Source organism: Cryptomeria japonica, chromosome 2, assembly GCF_030272615.1.
Source record: "Cryptomeria japonica chromosome 2, Sugi_1.0, whole genome shotgun sequence".
NCBI lineage: Eukaryota > Viridiplantae > Streptophyta > Pinopsida > Cupressales > Cupressaceae > Cryptomeria > Cryptomeria japonica.
The window spans coordinates 48392420-48416423 of record NC_081406.1 but is presented as its reverse complement, the minus strand read 5'-3'; the positions used below and the strand labels follow the sequence as shown (position 1 = coordinate 48416423).

The 24004-nt window shown below is 37.5% G+C and overlaps 1 protein-coding gene across 2 annotated transcripts in view; it reads right to left on the bottom strand.

Annotated features, from left to right (window-relative positions):
* LOC131046202 (histone acetyltransferase of the MYST family 1) overlaps positions 1-12314 on the bottom strand; it is a 167767-nt gene extending 155453 nt beyond the window's left edge. The window contains exon 1 of one of the 2 annotated variants that reach the window (XM_057979881.2): positions 12099-12314. In XM_057979881.2, the coding sequence (XP_057835864.1) occupies positions 12099-12134 (36 nt within the window). In that variant the 5' untranslated portion in view covers positions 12135-12314. The remainder of the gene's footprint in view (positions 1-12098) is intronic. The other variant, XM_057979880.2, reaches the window with a different exon arrangement.
* Positions 12315-24004: the final 11690 nt, after the last annotated feature.

Below are 24004 nucleotides of genomic sequence, written 5' to 3'. Positions count from 1 at the left end.
ATGTATAGACCAAAGGTGTTATGCTTGACTAACTCTAGTCAAAGAGAGCCAAAGCAACCTAGGTTCTATTCCTTTGTTGTATAGAAGATAGATTGATTGATTTTGATATGAGCTAATTGGGTCTAAAAGCATGCATAAAAGATAACTGTTGAAACAAAATTATGGAGACACGGAAAGCCACAAATCGGAACAGGATTACAAAGGTGCACCAATGACAGCGAGCAAAGCTTGAAATTGCAAGATACTAGAGCAGGGTGCCCTATTCTTGAGGGTGTCCAAACTGACAAAGGGTTTCAGAAATGCAACCAAGAGGCCTTGTAGGCATGTTTCCTAGAATTCCAGCCAAAAAGTCTTGAACACTGGAGCAGGGCAATTTTTTTGCTCATTCGAAATGTAGAAATGTTTGTCTCAGTCTACTCTACACTATGTAGTCTTCACTGTTGTTGAATATTGTAGACACTTAAAAATAATTATTTTAATTATTTTTAATTCCTCACATAATTAATTAATTAATTATGTTAATTAAAATTCTTCTCAATATTAATTAAATATAATTAATATTGTCACTATAGCATATGATTGATTTATTTAATAAATCAATCCCTTTCTTTATTCTTCTAAAAAATCAAATCCTCACAAATCTTCCTCTTAGCTAATTAATTTCAATTAATTAGTTAACCTACATGATTCCTACAAATCATCTTCTTAATTCATCATTAACCTAATAAATTCTTCTAGAAACTCCCTAAACTCACTTAACATTATTCTTCTAATTTTTTATTCCCTCCACTCATTCTCTCTCCTAGTCAAATTCTCCTACAAATATAAATCCCACCTAACATTTCCTCTAATCCCCCTCCTAATGAGTCGTCAATGGCTAATCATCATGATTAGCCACAAAGTCAACTCTTTGTCCTTTCATCCAGCCACTAGCTTTAAATGCTCTTTTTCTAGATGAATATAAGATTTTTGAAATCTCACATTCCTCTAGGCATTTCCCTCTCCCAAGGAATTTTTAATTCCTTTTTATTCTTCTAATCCCCAATATATTCGTTTTTGGAGAGTTTTTAATTCCTCCAATGCATCTTGTAGAGTGTGGAGATACAAAATGCCTTTAGGGCATATTTCTTGGTCTCCACACCCGCTCTTGGAGCTTGTGTGAGCTCACAAGTAAATCGTAGCCCTTCATCTCGAATTCATCCTAGCCATTCGTTTTCCTCTCCTCTTCCTATAAAATAAGGTTCCATCCCTTCATTCAAAACATCTTGCAATCTAGTAAGCTTATGCTGCCCTTTTGAGCCCAGGAAATCATCTTGGCAACTTGATCATCTCATCCTTATCATTCATCCTAATCATTTGTGCACAATATTGGAGAGTCATCCACATCCAGCAATCAAAGGAGCACATCAAGTGGAGCATTATCAAGGGGCGCCTTCACTTCATCAAGCTCAATCCGAAGGAGAAGGTAAAATAGCAGGGTGAAATGGTCTTTTAATGATATTTTAGCATTCTGCATGTTTATTTCGTTATGTTTTGATCAGTTTACCTTTCAAATCTGTTTTCCCCTCTTCAAATATGAACCTACACAAGCACAAAGAGGGAAAAAGGTTGTTGTGGCTATATAGGGGCTTGCCTTAGTCAAACCCCCATTTTGGTGCTTGCACCTCAACAAATAGTCAAGTTGGATCTAAGATAAAAGTGTGTGCTCTGAATCTTAAGCGTGTCTAAGATTGTGACAAGCAATAATGTACATAAACATAAACACGAGTCCTACTCAAGAGAGTTAAAGAGAACCCTAGGTGAGGCAATCAAAAGGTGGTGTACAAACCAACTCAAGAATATATTAATCATGTAAAATATTTGTAAGTGAATACTAAAGACAAGATATGAAGCTAAGACTTGGAAATGCAAGAATGACATAAAATCGAACCAAACCCTTGAGAAGAGGTACAAGCAAATCCTCAATTAGTAATTCCCTATCATCCTCCATCATTCCTTGAAGCTTCAATAATCTTTGCAATAATGATGGATGAATAATTGATGAAGACTCGATTTTGTAGATCTATGTGATCAATTTGGCAGAGCTTCGCTATCATAAAGCTTCCATTGTGATTATATATCCAAAAGAGGAAAGTTACTAGCTTTTATATGAGCCATAAAGTTAAATTTTGATAAAAAGTTGGCATAAAACAATCATAAACAAAAATAGAGACCAGATTCCGTAATGTCAAAGATGACACTTAAAATTTGCAATTTCAAGAGATTTTGGCAGAACACTGGAGCAAGGTGATTTAGTGCCACCAAAATAGGCTTCTGAAAGCGGAGTGAACGAGTCAAGGCCCGTGATATTAGATCTGGTCCTAATTTTTTTATTTTGACGACGATTAAATGTGGAATAAGATAATTAGGTTTTGAAATGGGATAGGACACATCTCGTTGAGTTGGGGGTTAAATTCAAGGCTAGAAATGGTCCTAAAATTGTCTAGGGGAGTGGAAACTAAAACAAGTGCTAAGGAGAATGTGAAGTTGGGCTCACAATTAAGGAGTGCAATTTTATGATACTCCACTAGCAAGCCATCAAGGACACTTCAAAACTTATAGGTAGGATAGAGAGAGGTTTGCTTGGAAGCGGTTAAAAGATGTTGTCAAGCACATTCGAGAGTGTCTTGTCTACCAACAAAAAAAGCCTGCAAAACCCAGGGACGCGTCCCCTACCTGAAAACCCCCGTCCCAGTCCCAAGGAAATTTTGAGGACTTGGGGACAACCAGGGGACATCCCCCCATCCCCAAACTATCATAATTTTGAGGGGATGTCCCCGAAACGGGGGGACAATCTGTGGGGGACGTCCGTACGTCTCGAGGACAACTGGGGACGAATTGGGGACGTCCCAGCCATCCCGAGGACGACTAGACGTCCCCCACATCTAGGGCTAGGGAAAAATATTTTAAAAATAAAAAAAAAGTTGTATTTTCAAATTTTGTTTTAATTTTTCTAACATGGGCCCTCTATCAATTCAAATTTTTCAAAATAGTTATCAAAAATTATTGAAAATATGACTCTATATTTTTCTAACATGGGCCCTCTATATTGAAAAAATATAAAAAATGACTATCAATTTTTTTATTATTGAATTTGAATAGTTATGAAATCAAAATACAACTATCTCTATTTTTCTAACATGGGCCCTCTATCAAAAATTAAAAGACAACATTAAATTTATTAATTCATATCAAATATTTATAATTTTAAATTAATTCATATTATAAATTTTAAAATTTATAAATAGAAAATAAATTAAATAATAAATTGTTAAATTAATTGTTAAATGTTAATGGTTTTGAATTTTTATATCTATGTTTTATTGTTTCATAATTCATATCAAACATTAAAAAATTTAAAATTAATAAATACTAAATTTTAAAATTATAAATAGAAAATAAAAATAATAAAATATTCATAATTTATAAATTTAATTCACAAGTCTTAAAGACTTAGAGTTATTACTTATATGATTATATCGTATGATATAATCATAATATCGTGTATTATTTCGTCGCTGTGAACATTGGGCGATTCCGCAGAAAACAAAAGAAATAAATAAAAGAAAGAATAAATAAATAAATAATAGATTAAAAAAAAAAAAACGCAGGGCGCCGATTTGCAGTCTGCAGGGCACCGAAAACATTCCAGCTGGTCGGAGATTCTATGTTGGCAAGGCAAGTCTGAGATTTTGTGGTTGCATCGCCTAGGGTTAAGGAGGATTTCAACGTTCTTTTTGGTCTTCAGGCTGCTACAAGTCGGCAACGTTTGGCAAGGTATGTAATTTTTTTTAAGGCTTTTAGTTTTAAGTTTTCTGTTTATTCACCATTGTCATTCCCAGTGGATAAAGAGTTGAAATTTATTATTTTTATTTATCGTTTTAAGTTTTATGATTATCTATTTTAAATTTTTAATCAAACTTCAAAAATTTCTGAGAATCTTTTAGAATCTGATATAGTATGAGATAAATGTCTGATTTTTTTTTATTTTATCAGTTCATTCAAAGAATCAAAATAAAAAACAATGAGCAGCAGTGGGAGTGACAGTAGTAGTGACAATGAAGTGGAAGTGGTTGGTGGAAATACAATGGGGAGTTCTGAGACTGAGAGAAGTAGTGGGCAGCAACCTAACATATTTAAATGCCCTTCAAAAATTATGAGCACATATGCAAAGGGCCCTTTTAATAAAGACAAACCTCTTCTCCAATTTGCTACACCTAGGCCTAGAGATGAAGGGAAAAAAAAATATGGAGGGAGTAGGGTGTGGGATTGTCATGTTTGTTTGAAAGAATTTAGGGGCAGCTACACAAGGGTAAAGTCTCACTTCTTGGGTGTTTCAGGTCATGGAGTCATAGCTTGTCCAAAGTTAACAGAAGGGGAGAGGATAGAGTGTCATAGATTGCATATGGACGTAGAAATGGGGAAACAAGGTGGGGCAGCCCTGACACCTTCTTTTGCATCTTCACAAGCATCTGGGCCTATGACATCCACTATTGGCAGTAGTCAAACTGAGACAAGAGGAAAGAGGAAGGTGAGTAGTGATAAGGGAAGGTCGGTAGAAGCTTTGTTTAATATAAAAGGACGTGAAGCTACAAAGTCATCAGTTGGTAGATTCTATTATGCTAATGCCATCCCATTTCATGTGGCACATTCCTCTTACTTCAAACAAATGGTTATGGATATAGCCACTTCTGGTCCCACATTCACACCCCCTGGAAATCATAAGCTACGGACTACTCTCTTAGACAAAGAGTATTCCAAGGTTAATGTGTTAATGGAGGATATGAAACGAACTTGGATGAGGACAGGTTGCTCTATTGTGATGGATGGGTGGACTGATGTTAGACATCGGCCACTCATCAATGTCATTGTCACATGCCTTGCTAGTTCTTATTTTTTGAAAGTTGTGGATTGTTCAGGGAAGCGTAAGGATGCAGAGTTCCAGTTTGGCATTTTGAGAGATGCCATAGAGGAGGTTGAGGCTGCTAATGTTGTACAGGCAGGTGTGTACAAATCAGCAAGTTTGATGGTGGAGGGTGCTTACAAATACATCTTTTGGACCCCATGTTGTGTTCATGCATTGAACAATGCATTAAAAGACATAGGAAAAATAGAGTGGGTGAAGCAAGTGGTGGCAGAAGCTAGAGACATTCAAATGTTCATTTGCAACCACCACATCTCACTTGCTCTCTTTAGATCATTTTCAAAGGAGTCCCTTAAGCCCGTTGAAACAAGGTATGCTAAATTGCTAATGCCACTTAATTTTGTATCAAACTTCCAATTTTTTAATTTAATTCAAATTGAATAAAATATAGATATGCCACTTTATTTTTTTATTATTTTAATGAATGTAGGTATGCCACTTACTTCATCTTGTTGGAGAGGATGCTTGAGGCGCATGATCCTCTACAGTTGATGGTGGTGAATCCTGAGTGGGGTAGATGGCAGGAATCAAACTCTACTGAAGGAAAATCTGCCAAACAAAAGATTCTTGATGACAATTGGTGGTCCACTGTGAGGTAAGACATCACTGATTTTATTATCAAATTGTTGATTGTTTTAAAAATTAAATATTAGATTGCTGATTTTCATATTCTAATTTTAATATTTTGAACTTGCACTTGCAAATATGTTTGCTCTGTCATCTCACCTATTGTAGATGTCATTAGATATGCTGATACAGACTCTCCCAATCTTGGAGAGATATATGAGACATTTGACAGTATGCTTGAGAAGATCAGGCAAACAATTTTGGCTAAGGATCCTACTTTGGGGTTCTATGAGCAACATATTAGGCCCATTGTGACACGGAGGTGGAACATAATGAACACCCCGCTTCATATGGCAGCCTATGCATTGAATCCCAAATGGTATGCACCAAAGGATGGAAGGGTGCCTCCATGTGACGATGATGAGGTTTTAGATGGGTTCACGCGAGCCATTGATAAGATATATACAGAGGAGCAAGCTTCCATACTTCGTGCACAATTCCTTGACTTCACAAATCTTCGTGGTCCTACATTGAGTAAACCACAGGCGAGGTTGGACATAGCTATATTAGCCCAGAGAGACCCCATTGAATGGTGGACATAGCATGGGAGGGATACACCACAATTGAAATTGCTTGCCACTCACTTACTTTCACAAGTTGCTAGTTCCTCTACTGCAGAGAGGAATTGGTCCACATATGGCTTTATCCACTCTATCAAGAGGAATAGACTTACCTCTAAATGAGCGGAGAAGATAGTGGCCGTGCATAGTGCTCTTCAACTTCAGGATCGTCAGACTCCAGAGTATCGACAGACTCTAGCTTTACGATGGGATGTTAATCCCGAAGATGTGGCCCAGGTTGATGAGGAGGAGACACCACAGGGATTGGTTGGGATTCCATTGGACGAGGTGGACGTTGACCAGGACAGTGGCATAGACTCAGAGGACTCTGATTTTGATGCAATGTTAGGAGATGCAGATTAGGGGCAGCATTATACTTTGCTTTTTAGTATTTACTTAGTACTATTTTGATTTCCATATCGCAATTGACAATGAAACAATATGGCAGTAGTGTACCCTTTGGGCATTTTGTATGTTATTTCTTTAATATCTATTATGATATGCATATTGACAATGTGAATGAATTGAAATTCTGAATTATGAGTGCATATTGAGTATAGAGTCTATTGACAATGTTGTATGTTCGATGTTTGCATTCTAAAATGTTTTCATAGTATCATACACATGCTATATCCATGTTTTCATATGAATATAATGTATAGATGCATGTTTTATCCATGTTTTCATATGAACATTTAGAATTTTCCTATATATTTTAAATTTTCCCTATATTTTATATAGCCGTCCCCTTTGTCGTCCCCCCCTCCCCCCCTCCCCAAATTTGGCAAAAACATTTGCCGTCCCGGAAACTTGGGGTAACGTAGAAAAAAGCTTTAAAAACTTTTTTAGCAAGTTTATTGCAACCCCTACAGATCCCTAAACAAAAGTGGGATAGTATATCAATGAATTTCATCACAAGACATCCTAGGGTGCAAGGTAGAGATTGCATTTATGTGGAGGTGGATAGGTTGATTAAGTATATGCATTTCTTTGTCATATCATCAAAATATAAGGCACCACAAGTGGCAGATTTGTTTTTTAGAGAGGTATTTAGGCTCCATAGATTGCCCAAAAACATTGTCGATGATTAAAACAGAAAATTCTTCAATGCGTTTTGGTATGAGCTCTTCAAATTGGCAAGTATAGAATTGACTCTGAGCACAAGTTATCACCCACAGACAAATGGACAAAACGAAATAGTACACAAGTGGGTTGGAGGATACTTAAGGAATTATGTAGATGGTCATCAAAAGGCTTGGGTCAAATGCTTGTAGGTCTCTCACTATTGTAGCTAGTCTTCTTAAGAAGGATTTTGTCCACGGGAAGGCTGAGTTGAACCAACTCCAGAAACCATGCAAGATTTTCTTCTCATCAGAGAAAATATCAGAAATAATTATCTTTAACATAATCAAAATGAAGGCCACACCCCAATAGAAAGAAACTCAATGAGAAAATAGGCCAACACAAGTTAAGGCAACTCAACAAATTAAAATATAATAATATTTGCACTTTAAAATATTTCATTTCCTCACCTCAAGTGGACATCCACTTTGCACATTAAATATAATACTTTTCAATTCCTTTATTTTCTCCTCAAACCCAACATCTACTTATGCCTTTATCAATTTCACTTTTAATATTTAAATTTTCCCAACTAAAGTCCCCATATCCAACATTGGGGCCCAACTAGGCACCTTTTAAAAAAAACTTGAAGTTGTTATTTGCCTAGGCATAGCCAAGGGGGTCATTGGACACTATTTCACTAAAATCATAGTCACTTTATAAAATATTTAAGTGAAATAATAGAATAATATTTCCCAACCTTAGGAAATTTACTGAGTTACCGGGTTCGGCCCCCTAGACCCCTGGTACTGGTCCAGTCCGGTCCCGGTTCGGGGTTTGGGTCCGGTTCGCCTGTGGTTCGGACAGGATTCATGATTCACAGGCCTGGTTCGAACCCAAGAGGACCCAAGTCGAACCCAAGAGGACCCAGCGTCAAACCCAAGAGGACCCAGGTCGAACCCAGGGGTCTAATAGCCCAAAAAATGATTTTTTTTTTGCCAAATTTTTTTTTTTTTTAATTCCACCACATAAAAAATTAAAGTATGACCCTAAAAGTGAGTTTTAAAACATTAACTTGGCTCATTTCACACAAGCAACATGACTACAAGCAAGGGGAAACGAAGATGTGGGATATGGAGCCAAAACATACCGATTTAGATGATTTCACTTCTCAGGTTGTTACATTTGATGACTCAAATAGCGAGCAAACTTAAAGTGCAAGTGCAAGTGTCATTGGCATTGGCATTGATTCATCTAATGTCAATGTCAATGATGAGGAGGAGTAGAATGAGGATGACGAATTACAGAATCCATTTGATGATCAAACTTTAAATTGTTGAAAGTTGAAACAATGATACTTGAATATTTTATCATTTTGATATTAAACTTGATGTATATGATGCTGTTATGGTATGATCATGATGCTATGATTACAAGTTTATGTTGGTTTTGTTGTTTATATGATGCTATGTGACATGCTAATCTTAATTCATGCTTATAGGCTGCATATATATATAATTTACATGTTTTTGTACTAACGAACCCAAACCCCTTTTCAAAATTTGCCGCACCGGCATACCGGTTCTTCGAACCCGAACCGGCAACCTAGGAAATTTACCAAGCCCTAAAACTGAAGACTCTGCACTCTAAAACTGAGGAAAGGTCGACACTTAGACCAGTCACCCATAATAGCATTTACTATAAATAGTAATATGCTAAAAATAACCAAAACTATCCAAACCCTAAGATTGAAGATGTTGCATGTTGAAGTTGAGAGGAAACTGAAGCTATGACCAGTTGGCAAAATTAGAAGTTACTAAAAATTGTAATAGCTAAATATAGTAAGTCAACCAAAACTCTCAACTACCCTAATCGATGCCCAAACTAACACTTACTAAAAATAGTAAGTACAGACAAGTTATCTAAAATCACTCCAGAAAGTATCATTCATCTGCATCAATCTGTCTAAACACACTAGCGTCATCGAAATACTCCTTTGATCATATTGACACTAACCTAGATAGCCAACACCAGCCACACTACAAGAGAACCTGAAAATGGAAACATTACATAATATAATAAAATAACATTACAGAGCCAAAAGTATTATTTTAATAAAAGTGAATTCAAAATTATAACTGCTTGAAAGTTCCCGAGGAAGTTATAAAAGAGGAAAAAAGGAGATCATTTTCATATCTTGGACATTTTATTTCTCTCGTCACAAATTTTGGACAGAGAAGTTCAACATCAAACCCTAGAACGAAAACCTTAAAGGTATTTGGCTTCTAAGATGAAATATTTCTTCCTAGTCAAATTTATGGTGGATTCACACAAAATTCACAATTGTGCTTAAACTGAGGAACAAGGGATTTATTTACAACTGCCATCTTTGGATTCCCAGGTACAAATGTATTGAGATTTGCAGGCAACTAATAAATTTGTTATTGTGGTGTGTGCAAGTGGTGAAACAGTAGAGATTATAAGTGTGGAGTGCGCCAATGAATATCAATCAAAAATTACTCCGGTGTGTGCATTGTGGAGGATATTAATTGAATATTTAATATTTTACAAGTTGCTGAGAGTTTGCCAAGTTTACCCCTTTCTCTCTAATCTCACAAAGTAAGGCGTTGTACACTTTAAGAACTCCTCATAATGGATTCGAATGGTTGAGAGGAAGCTTAAAAGCCCTAAAGCATACTAGCCACAGCTTTTTGGAGTTTTTATGGTCAGCACAACCTTCTTGAATGGAGTCGCACTAAATATAATGCTTTCATACTTCACCTTGGGGGTTGTACTTGTAGTGAAAGGACTTGTTAATATTTGGGAATGTATAAATAGTTGTTAATTGGTGTTTGGATTTAGCTTCAGGTCAGCACTCTTTTTTGGTTTATAATATTTAAATTTAACTGCTGCATGAAATTTCTGTATATCTTATTTTTGTAACAGCTATACAAGAGAATTGTAAAGAAATTCTCTATGACAATATTGTGCAATAATTCTTTGTCTAAATGAAGTGTTGTCAATATGTAAGATTGGAAATTTATTGCTATGAAAATTGTTTACAATATCCTTCCAAAACAATTGAAAACAAACTCACAACAGCTGGTATGCAAACTGTTTAATGAAATGCCTGTGCACTAAAAACTTGAGAAAATTGCCGAAAAGAGGTTTCTTTTTTTTATATTGGTTCAACTTACTACACACAAGACTTTGAGGAGTTCCTGATGGACTAAAAGACCACGTAAAGGCTTGTGTATAAAGCAAATAGGAACCTTGGGTAGTTCCTAGAACATCAGAACCTTCCGGTAAGGTTCCCATTCTCATCGTATAACCCTGATGACCGAGGAGAAAGGTGCTTGAGTTCCTGAAGAAGCCCATAAACCCAACATTGGTTCCTGCTCCTACCATACGGTCCGATGATAAGAGAAACAAAATTGGAACCTTGCAATTCTAAAAAGAGAGGAAACGCTGATAAGGCAATTTCTAACAGAATAAGAACTCCCAATACCGGAACAAGTTTCAAATACTTGACAAAGAGCTGATGGGTTAAAATTAATGAAGCGATAGAGCTCCAATTAGGTGGAAAGGCTTTGATGAGCATTCAATTGATCTAGAAGATCATTCGGCAGATCTTGACACATGGCAGACTTTGATTGAACCGTTACAGTGACAGTTGAACTGCCACACATGTAAGTATAAAAGAAAGATCATATGCTGCAAAAAGAGTCTTTTGGCCAAGAGAGAGGTGGAGACTAAAAGGATTTTGAACGTTGAGAGAGAGGGGGTGCAGGAGCAAAGAAGCTGACATCAAGTTGCTACTGTACTATAGGAGATATAGGCCAGGTAATGAAGCATGTGGGAGACACATGACTGCCAAGGAAAATGGCAAAGGTTTAGAGGAAAAATAGGATGCCAAGAGGATGCACGGTTGAGGAAGGAAGAAGGAAGGGAGAGAGTAAATTTATACTCCCAATAGCATGTTTGTAGTTTTTGAAATCGAATAAAGTTGAGATTGTTATTCTTTTTATTAAGAGTTGGTGTTCTTTTGTCTGTGAGGTCGGACTGTCTGATAAGACCACTGACCCGTCTGCATCACGGTCACCCACTCTTTGTGCTCCATTAGTGCTAGACCACATTAAGTGAGAATCATTGATTTAAAAATTGATTTTATACACAATTTCTTCCTAACGTTCTCTTTCATTCACTATCTATTATACAAGCTTGAACTCTAACGAAATAGAAAGAGTGTCTTACATGAACCGATTCATTGCACCGTCATCTGCAGGCCTAATCCCTTCCATTGCAATCTGAATGAACACAACGGTAATAAAATATCTACTCCATGGCCACAACAAGTGGGATAGGGTATAGATGCCCCGCATCCCAGTAAGTCAATTTGATGCTATAGTAATTTTCTGCTAGTTCCAGCTAATGCCAAAGTTTGGTCCACGTAGTAATAATTCCTAGCAGCACCTGAAGCCTCGTTTTCATATCCTAGAAACATGCACACATACTAACAGTTCTGCATTGTCAATAATGCCCCTGCGCCCTGCCTACGCATAGAAGTACAGGGTGAGGCAGCGTGCCTATATAGAGTAGTGTGGGGTAGGTCACATGTTCGAATCCAAAGGGAAGTAAGGTATGTACGCCCCGCGAAGTGAACCATCCCTCATACGCATAGTGAAGAAAAGCGGAGAGTGAAGCATCCTGCATGCACGTAGTACTAAGCGGTGGTCCCTTGTGTAAACCCTTTACTTCACTGGGAAATATTTAGGTCAAAAATTCAATATGCACTCACAATTACCAGTTGTTTCAAAACCCTAGAAAGGAATTTCAAGATAAAACATTAAAAGGAAAAAATTCGTGAGTGGTAAAAACAAACGAACCGCATCTGTATTAGTGTTAAGAGGAGCATCCGTCATGTTTGTCTGTATTATTTGTTGCAGGGAAGAAGAGCAAACGAGCTCCTATACAGACCACTTGAAACTACCCAAGCGGCGATCAAGCTGGCTTGGATTACAAAATCTGCGCAGGCTCTTGTACTCAGCTGATTTGACAAACTGCCTATCGTGATAAAAGATACGAAAATTTGAACTTGAGAGAATATTTTATTTTATGAATAGGTAAGGTCCACATCCACTTAGTTTTGTTTGGTGAACAGTCATTATTCAACATAATTTTTTCCCAGGCAAATTTCCAATGTCCCAATAAATATTTAAGTATTATTTGTGGAGCTGTAATATGATTTTTTATTTTTTTATTTTTTTTAGAGGTCATATTTGATTAAATTTGTATTATAAAAACAATAATAATATTTTTACTTAAAATTTGAAAAAAAAAATAGAGGTTAAGTTTAAAAAGAGGGAAAGAAAATTTTGCATCTACATGACATTCTCGACAACAAGTGTTATTGTTTATGTCCAATAACTCCTTTTTGTCACATCTTATTTTTAGTTTTTAAGTTTTTTTCACAGCCTATTTTCAAGAATACATGCGTCAAAATCTATTAATATAAAAATATAATACACATATCCACAAAAAAAAGGTAGAGGGACACAAGGTCAACCCTCAGAATCACATGGGCAATGCTTGGAAATCAAAGTCTAAAAGAGCATAGCCCAAAAAACATGAAACATAAACAAACTAACTAAAGGTCCAGCCCAAAAAACAACAACAAACTTAAGCAACTAACACACACCCAACAGAAAGCAGAGGGGGATCCCAGTCATCCGACTTACCCCATACATCAGCGGGGTCTGAGGTGATGTCAAGCAAAGACCACCTATTGTCAACATTTGCTTCTCCTTCCTTTTTATCTTCAAACATTTTAAGTGAAATGGCCAGATCCAACCAAGGGAGCCACTTGTAATTATCAAGCCAACCATTGTCACCTCCAAAAGTTGGCCCTGCACCACCCGAAGGCTAGGCGAAGGCTAGGCGAAGGCATAGCCACCGCAGGGTGGAGAAGAAGAGCACCACCAAACCATACCACCCCTGCCACTAGAGAGTGGAAATGAGGGGCCTATGATTTGGGAGAACTAGAGCAACGAGCTGAAAAACTTCCCCATCGTCAACCATGTGAAGGTAAATGAGTGCGAGAAGTGGAGGCATCAAGAGGAACTCCAGCCATAGTGCAGCCCTAGGGAATTACCCTAGTGATCAAGTAGCTCCTAGAGGTGAGCCATCTCCAAAGCAACTTTATTTGCTTGGACCTGGATCTACAACATGACATTATTACAAATAGTAGTAGAACTGTTAATAGAAAAGTGAGCAAAGAGAATAACATTTCTATCTTTCCATAAATTAAAGAGGATCTCGAGCCTAAAAGCATGTCAAATTTGGGTATACTTGAAGGGAATATGAGGCTAATCCCCCAAGAGCACCAAGTTCCAAGAAAAAGGCTCAAGTTGAAAGGGGTGGAAAAAATCATGAATCTAATTCCAGAGATGTTAAGCATGGCGACAAAACCAAAAAAGATGTTTCAAAGTTTCTAGTTGACCGCAAAAAGGGCATTAAGGGTCCAAACCCCCCATATGTTGAAGTTGAAAGCCCAAAGGCATGCCTTGGAAAAGAATACACCAAGCAAAATGGGTCAGCTTAGGTTTTGTGATGGTAGACCAAACAGTCTAAAAATGGTGTTGCCAAACAAATAGAGGTGACTGCAAATGCCAACTTAAATTGAGGACCTGAGCCATAGGCAAATGTAGAGAAAGCCAACAGTAACCTAACCACAATTTATAATTAGAAGGTCGTGTTGGGATGCCAAGGCCAATCCTTCCACCTGGGCTTGATAGAATGAATGCTCAACTTGTATAACATATCCAGAGGCAGAGAAGACACGGACGTGTCAAATGTCTATTGATTTGGTCGAATGAGACGATATTGGACCCTTAAATCTTCCCAAATGCAAAGATTCATAGTGGCTTTGGAAAACAAGTCCCTTGGGGTGTGTATGCCCTTTTTTGTGGAACCGCGAGGCATGTACCCAGGGTATGCGAGCTAGAGGAAGCCTTTAAAGACGGATAAGTAGAGACCACCGCGATTGTGTTTATCAAAAGACAAACCATCCCTAAAACCAAAGCCATCCCACTAAAGTTAGGGCTAAATAGCTTCCCAAGTACACCAATACTTTTTTCCACAAAATTTCCTTCGATATGGATGGGCTTTTGCATGAAAAAAAGGGTTTGAAAACCAATCCCCTTCCAAGATGGCTAGTGGGCAGGAAAACCGAAAGAAATACAATGTTTGAGAAAGATTTTCTAGGCTTCATTACCAGAGATGGCACGAACAATCCATTTAGCACAAAGGGATAATTCTTGTCTCTAAGAGGAGACCAAGCCCGCCATATTCTCACAGGAGACAACAAAAATCCCAAGCAACTCAGTGGAAACCTTTGTGATCCTCAGGATAAACCCAAAGGAAATCACGAAGAAGCTTCTCCAAATTGAGATTAGAAGCATTTGAAGGCGCCTAACAAGAAGAGTAATACACATGAGTGGCTACTAAAAAATTTAGGAGACCTGAAATTCACCAACCAAATAAATAGCCTTGGTTATCCAATATGAAAGTTTTTTCTTAATTCTGGCAAGAACAATATTCCAAAGATCAACAGGAGAAGCCTGAAAAGCAAAGGAGATGCCCAAGAATAAAAAAAAATTCCCCATGCCCAATCCACTTCCACCCAAAATCACAAAGCCAAAGAGGCTTAGGAAGTTAGGATTGACAGTAGTATTGAGTCTTGATCCACTATATGGTGGAGTTTGAAGCCAGGCAAAAGGTATCCAAGCGCTTAAGAGCTTCTTTGATATTTTGCTCCTCTTTAAGGAGTGTGAGAAAAGAGTCATTAGCAAAATGACCATTAGCAACTTGGTGTGATGACTCAAGTAGGGCAATGCCTTAAACAATCCCTTTACAAATGGCATCTACCAACAAATACCCAAACCCTTCTACTGCAAGCACATACAGAGAAGGTGCAAGAGGACACCCTTGACGAATGGACCAAAAGAGCTCGAAGGTAGAAGATTGTCGGTTGTTAATTTGGTGATGCAAGCAGAAGCATCCCCAAACAACATCTTAACAAATTGAATAAATTGTGGGCCAAACCCAGGAGATCCAATCATTATAAGAATAAAGGGCCACTCTATGTGATCATAAGCTTTGGCAAAGTAAATCTTTAGAAAAAGAGCAAGTTGTCTGGAATGTGAAGCCCATTCCATTCCTTCCTAGACCGCAATGATGTTATCTAGGATAAATTTGGATTTGATGAACCCAATTTGTTTAGGACAAACAATGAGTGAGAGAAAATAGCAGATTTTCAAGGCTAAAGCTTTAGCAATAATCTTGTAAGAAACATTCAACAAAGTGATAAGACGCTAGTTGCAAATATCCTCTGAATCACTAGGTTTGGGAATAAATTTAATGTGAAAATCTTCATGATAAACCTTGTGAAGATTGGAGCCCTCACAGCGCCAAAGGGCTTGATAAAATTTACATGGAAACCCATCACAATCGGGAGCCTTATCAACCACCAGAGAGCTAAGGGTCTCCTCAAGGTCATCTAAAGTGAGTAGCTTCTCATATAATTTATATTGAGCCTTTGAGAGCTGATGGGGAACCATCCGAAGGCAGTCTTGAAGGGCTTGATCTTGCTTAGGGGAAGAATCTTGAGTTGTGAAAACTTTCTCATAATGGCAGACAAACGCTTGGGGAATTTCTAGTGAGAGCACCATCTAGCCTTCTTTGATTTTCTTGATACTCAAGGAGGAGTGGTGTGCTCAAAGAGCAAAAAAAAAAATTCTTTAGAAGCATGATCTCACACTTTTTACCAGTGAATTTTGGCCTTGATATAGGCACCACGAGCAAAGTGGGTAGTAGCAACCTACTTTTGTTGACAAAACCGAGCCACCTAATTTTGCAGATCCGCAAAGAATGAAACTTTCTCTCTTTCGTTGGTGATCTTATGAGGACACCACTTTGGACCTCCCATGTGCCACAAATGTGTAAGAAACATGTCATGAGTTGGATAGCACGGTTCCACTATGCAATCTACCCAAACTAATGAGATGGATGGCATTCAAGATTCCACACCCCTTGGATATGAGCCACCATAGGTTGATGACTCAGCAAAGAGGTATTCATTAAAAAATGAGTCTTGAAAGGATGAGTTGGGCCCACATGCCATTCAATACCAAATTTAATGGGAAAGTGGTCAAACAAGGTGTCCTTAGGGGGAGGAACAACTGAAAGATCTTGACAAGACATGAAGGAAAAGAAGGATTGAGCCAAAATAATGGAATGATCCAACCATTCAAGGACTCTGTCATTTCCCACCTATAAATTACTCCATGTATACCAAACTACTTGTGAAGGCAATAAGAGTTGGGATCAAAAAGCCCCAATTTATTGCACATGTAAAACCACACATCTCGCTCACCAACTGTGTAATGGAAAGCCACTATTCCTTCTTTATCAGCCACCACTACAATCATATTAAAGTCCCTGCATAAGACCCAAGTGGCAAGAGGCATAGAATCCACAATCCATTTCCAAAGGCTAGATCCTTCAACAACATCATTAGGAGCATAAACATTAATGATCCCAAAATAATGGTTTTTGATTGACATGGATCCACACCAGTTGGTGAGTAGGATCAGATCCATTGTCAACAATGTAGGAATGCCAACATGGAGCAAGGAGAGTCACAACACCACCACATCCCCCCTCATGTTGAAAAGAAAAAACAAGGCCATCTAGCCAAATAAAACACCATGCAACAAAAAGCGTGAAAGAGGAAATTTTAATTTCTTGCAGACATGACACATCAATGCTAGGATAATTCTAATGAGTATCTCGCACAAAATACTTCCTGGCAAGATTAGTGAGACCTCAGACATTCCATGAGAGGAAATTCATGTATAACACTCTCACATGCCATCCTCATCCTCAAGAGAAAAGAATTGGTTATGCAAGAAAGAGGTCGCAGATTGAAAGCTACGCAACCCACTCTGTCATTACTTTGGAACAATCTCGCCTTCCTCTATATGCCTAGGAGGGTTGTGAGAATGATGAATTTTATTAATTGGAGCTGAAATAACATAGGATAGCTAAGGGGTTCGCACCAAAGGTTGGCGAATAGAAGCCTTAACAAAATTATCTATCCCCTTCTCCATAGGGTTTGAAACTAGAGGTAGCATTGAAGGAGGCTCTTGTATTTTATGAGTTGTGTTACTAGCAAAGGGGACCTTGCCCTTGCGAGTAACAGTAGTAAATTTTTCTTCATTTTTTGTCACCTCAAGAACAGGTCAAGAAGGCTCTGCAACCTTGGGCAAGGTAGTAGCTTTGGGAGCTGCCACATGACAATCCTTAATCTTGTGATCCACCGACTAGCAATGGAAACAAGTGTTAGGCAAATTTAGATAGAGGACTTGTTGAGAATGGAAAAGGCCTCCAATTTGATTATCAATGGTCTCTTTTAAATCTTGAGACAAATCAACCTCTACGCAAACCCTCTTCTGAAGGTGTGTGTGATAGAACCGATCTTGTTCAACACAAACAACCTTCCTTATGGAAGCAACAATAGAGAATAAAAAATGCCAAAAGGCAGAGGAAGACCCAAAACTTCAACCCAAATTGGGACCCAGAGTTTCTTGTCATCAAAGATAGAGAAATCAAAGGACCAAGGCAAGGAAACAAGTAAAAAGACCTAACATACTAGGGGCCATTTTGAAAAATTATCTAAACATGGTTAATCTCAGAAAAAATGAAAAAAGAAAAAACCCTTTGGTAATGTTTTGGATGCCAACAAGGCAGATCCTATGAGGGTCCCATGCCTTGGAAACCTAGTCCTAGAGCATGTTTTGAAGGGGGGTCCTCCTAAAAAAAAACCTAATAAGTGTATGTTTCTTAATCCATTGACATGTAGAATCAAAATGTTGTGCTAGCAAAATGACATCCGGGGGGGTATCAAAAGATTTACCTCGTGAAAAAATTTCAGAACAAATTTTTGGGGTCGCTTATGCGAAGGATCCATTCACGCCAGTTTCCAACGTATCAATAGTAGCATCAACTATTGGACTGATGTCGACCATGGTTTAAAGACCCAAAAAATCTCATAGTAAATGTGGTATGACACAAGGCTAACACAAAAAACTAATAGGCAAAGAAAAAAACATAAAACCCTATTGGCAACAACAATGAAGGAAAACTGACAGGGGGGGTGAATCAGTTTTCACCAGATTAAACCAATTAAGTACAATCTCAAATTTCAACCAACTGCAGTAAGAATAAAGATAAAGACAACAACACCAAGATTTTGACGTGGAAAACCCGGTTAAGGAAAAAACCACGGTGGGAACCTACCCACAATAAGATGATACTCTGCAGTAGTATGTATAAATATTATAATGGGGAATGCACATGCATTCAGACACACCACCTAGAGCTCACTGCTTAAGATATAATGACCTAAAAGGCTCCAACCCTCAGGGAAGGTTCACTACCTTACAATAATGATCAGACTACAATCAGGATTACATCAACTGCAAAAATAGCATATGCTAATGCTTGATGACAGTTTCGGTTAAGCTCATTTATCTGCCCTGCAACAATCTTTGCTCAATACATCATACCGAAAGATAAATTCGCTTATGTGCACATACACAACTCTCTGATAATGAAGACACCACAACCACCATACCCAAATTACATGAATCTAACACCTATTTATACAATTCGTCAACCTTGACTACAAGGTCGGCCAAACCCTCAAGCCTTAATTACAAAATTACATCACACGATACATAAACAAACCACCGAAGCAATATAAGGTCATAGATGACATAGCATGGACCTAAACCAAATCTCCAAACACGCATCACCATCCGAAATCTTGCCAAGATCAACCACAACATGCTACACCACCAAAAACACCGCATAACACGAAGAATATAACCGGATCAACAAACTCACCAATACCGCGCACAAGGATCAATGTGGACCAACAAAACAAACAGGACACAATCAAGAAACACCAACATGCACATTATAATCATCCATAATAGTTACACCAACACTACTTAATCAAATCTTCATCGATCAACACATTAACTCTCAGGAACACCAAACAACAACAATTCGGACTAGAAAGATGACTTGCGAAGCACCAAATCATGAACCATTTGAAATGAAGATACACATGATAATCAAAAACGTTCTCCCAAATGAGCAACCAAAGATATGATCATACCAGAGAACAATAGATCAAATACCAAGATCTGCCAACCACTGAACATAAAGACTAAACTTCAAATCGGATCAATTAATATGATCAAGTAAACTTTCGGATCACTGAAACCAATGAGGAATGAAGTATTCCAACATCCCAAATAGATAAACCAACCATATCAACCCAATTCAAATGCTAGAACACCAAAACACATGAATATGTTGACATCAATGACAACAACATATCCTAGAAGCAATAATATCCAACAATATCCCCCTTTGGCATTGATGGCAACATATAAATGTGAAAAATAATTAATGCAAAGGAATGAATCAACACCAACAATCTACAACAAACGCCCCCTAAGATCATGCACACAAAGCTTCAAAGATAAAGCATTTTTTCACATCCCTCTCCCCCCCTTTGACAACAATGCCAAAGGTTGAATACAGATTATGCTTCTCTCCCCCAATAACTCGTCCTTTAAGAAGGACAATCTCCCCCTTAGGATAAAATCACAACTAATCATCAAAATCACACACTGACTACTCTGGCTAAGTAGCAGCACCGACTCATTAACCCGGATAAAAGGATAAGACTCTGAAATCCACCAGATTGATGCAACTTCATGCATCTAGTTCTCATCGGGAGGGGCAGAGACCCCTAGCTTGTCTCTCAAATAGACAAATGTATCTATAGGCAAAGGCTTAGTGAAAATACCTGCAATCTGATCCTTTGTAGATACATATTCCAATCTGACTTCCTCATCAGTGACATTCTCCCTCGAGAAATGATACTTTATGGACACGTGCTTTATTCTAGAATGCAACACCAAATTCTTTGAAATATTGATAGCACTTGAATTATCACAATAAATAATAGTAGGCTCATCATAAATCACTCTGATATCCTTCAACATCTGCTTCATCCAAACTACCTGAGTACAGTTGCTAGGAACAACAATGTATTCATCTTCAACAATAGATAGAGATACAAAATCTTGCTTCTTACTGGACCATGAAATCAACTTCTTTCCCAAAAAGAATGCTCCACCGATAGTGCTCTTACGGTCATCAACATCACCTGCCCAATTAACATCAGTGTAGGCACATAGCAGGAAATCATCATTCTTCGGATACCACAAACCATAGTCAACAGTCCCCTTCAAATATTTGAAAAATCTTCTTCACAGTAGTAACATGAGTCTCTTTAGGATCTGCTTGAAATGTAGCACAAAGAAAAACAACATGCATAATATCTGGTCTAATCTGAGTTAAGTACAATAATCCACCAACCATAGATCTATACAAAGTCTGATTAACTTTTTGAGATTCATCATTCTTAGACAATTTGCATCTAGTCACCATAGGAGTTCCAACAGGTTTGGAATCAGCTAACCCAAACTTCTTCAACAATTTCTTCACATCCTTAGATTGAGAAATGAAAATACCTTTACCAGTCTAAGTAATCTACAATCCTAAGAAGAATTGCATTTCACCTATCATAGATATCTCAAATTCCTTTTGCATATCATCAACAAACTTCGTACTCGAATCATCATCTCCTCCAAAAATGATATCATCAACAAAGACTTCAATAATCAAAATGTTATAATTTTCAACCTTAAAGTATAAATTACTGTCAGTAGTACGTTTACAAAATCCCAACTTCATCAAGTATTTGCCTAATCTAGCATATCAGGCTCTAGGGGCTTGCTTAAGTTTATATAGTGCTTTCTTCAATTTGCATACCATGTCTCCTTCATCTGATAATGAAAATCCATCTGGTTGCTCAATGTAGACTTCTTCCAAATCTCCATTCAAAAAGGTTGACTTGACATCCATTTGATATACCTTGAAATTCTTATAAGCAGCATATGCAAGCAACAATCTACCAACTTCAATTCTAGCTACAGGAGCAAAAGTCTCCTCATAATCAATACCTTCCATCTGAGAACATGCTTTACATACCAATCTTTCTTTGTTTCTGACCACTTCACCAGCTTCATTTAGTTTATTCTGGAACACCCATTTAGTGCCAATCACATTTTTACCTTTAGGTCTCAGAACAAGCTCCCAAGTATTATTCTTCTCAATCTGATTCGCCTCTTCTTCCATTGCTTTTATCCAATTCTCATCTTTACATGCTTCTACAACATCTTTAGGCTCAATCTTTGAAATCAAGCATATCTCTTCAGCAACAATCCTTCTCCTAGTCATCACACCTTTATTCTTATCACCAATAATTTGATTTTCTGAATGATTCAATCTTACATACCTCAGAGTCTTTTGATTGTTCCGATTCTCAGGCTCTTGCACTTCTTCACCGACAACAACAATATCCGAATTGACTGTCTCCACTAGATCATTTTGCTTTAGGATCTCAATCGGTACAAGCTTAGGAACAACATCTTCATGATCAAAATTATAACCACATGCTCTGATATGCTTTCCAAGACATTCATCCACCTTCACATTTGCACTCTCCACTATCTTTCTCAGTCTCTTTTTGTAACACTGGTAGGCCTCGCTCTTAGTAGAATATCCCAAGAAGATTCCTTCATCACATCTTGCATCAAACTTTCCTATATCCTCATCTCTCTTGATATAACATTTACTTCCAAAAACTCTGAAATATCTAGCTATAGGAACATGACCAAACCATAACTCATAAGGAATCTTACTGGAATCACCTTTAATATGCACCTGGTTGAATGTGTAAACAACAGTGCTGACAACTTCTCTCCAAAAAGTCTACGCAACATTTCCTTCAATCAACATAGTCCTGGCAGCATCCAAGATAGTTATGTTCTTTCTTTCAACAACTCCATTCTGTTGAGGGGTTCTATTCTAGGAACAAATAACTATCTTCTAATGTCGTTCCTCTCACAGAATGTATCAAACTCTCCTGATGTAAATTCTCCTCCTCTATCAGATCTCAGGCACTTCAGCTTCAACCCTATTTCAGTCTCTACTCTAGCTTTGAATATCTTGAATTTATCCAATGCTTCTAATTTCTGCCTTAGAAAGTAACCCACATCATCCTAGAATGATCATCAATCAAAAACATGAAATATTTGTCACCCTGCATGCTTCTCACTCTAGTATGACCACATAAGTCAGTATGCACTAGATCTAACAATCCATTAGATGAAGACAACTTACTCTTAAATGAAGTTCTTGTTTGCTTTCCCATCTTACATTCCCTACATACCAGATTAGCAGGCTTTACAATCTTAGGCAAATCTCTAAGAGCTTGAGTAGAACTTATCCTTATCATGCAATCAAAATTAACATGACACATTCTCCTATGCCATAACCAACTTTCATCAATCTAAGAAATCAAACAACTTTTCTCACCAACATTCAAGTGAAAGATATTAACTTTTGTCTTGGTACCCGAAGCAATATTTACACCGAAGGCATTTAGGATCTTGCATTTACCATTCTTGAATTGCAAATCATATCCCTTGTCAACCATTTGTCCAACACTCAAAAGATTATGCTTCAATCTTTTAACATACAAGACATCATCAGTATTATGCTTACCATTGAAAGATATAGAACCTCTACCATGAATCACACAAGCGTTGTCATCTCCAAATCTCACTATTCCACCATCATACCTTTCCATGCTCATAAATTTTCTTTTATCACCTGTCACATGATGTAAACAACCACTATCATTTACCCATTCATCTTTCTCTTCAATCTTAGCATCTAAAGTTTTCTCCTTAATAATGCAGCTTGTAGGATTCACTGGCACCGAATCATCTTCCTTGATAGCAATAAATACAAACTCATCTTCTGAATTCCCATTCTCTTATTCTTTAGCTGTCACACCTTCATCAACCGCATGATAAAATCTCTTCTGAATTCTGAATTTCTGATAGGGCTTATAGGGATTATCATTCTTATCATGCTTCTCATACCTATCATACTTATCATATCTATCATGCCTTTAAAATTTATCATGCTTATCATATCTAGACATTCTCTAAGGGCACCTAGAAGCAAAATGTCCTATCTTGTTACAAGAGAAAAATTTCAAAGGTAACTTTACATCATACTTACCAGCTCCCTTAGGCAATCTCTGAGCAATAAGGAATTTAAGCTCATCTAATTCTCTTTCTTTCTCTTCCATCTCTCTCTTTTCTCTTTCATATATGGATACCCAACATGAACTTTCTCCCAAATCATACTTTTGCTTCCCGGAGATAGAGGCTTTGAATGCAGTCTCAGAGTTACCATGTGATTCTCCAAATTCTCTCAACTCAAATGCAACAAGATTTCCAACCAACATGTCTCTAGTCACTGTAGTCACACTCTGGATTTCATCAATAACAACTACTTTATGCTTGTAAGAAGGAGGCAATGATCTCAACACCTTTGCAACAATCTCATCTTCTTCAAGGGTTCCACCGACACATCTGATGTTAATGATAAGCTCATTCACCTTAGCCACAAAGGATGTTATATTTTCATCTTCTCCCATCTTCAATGCTTCATACTTCCCTTCCAAACTCTGTAACTTACCAACTTTAACTTGCGCATCTCCTTCATACAAGGT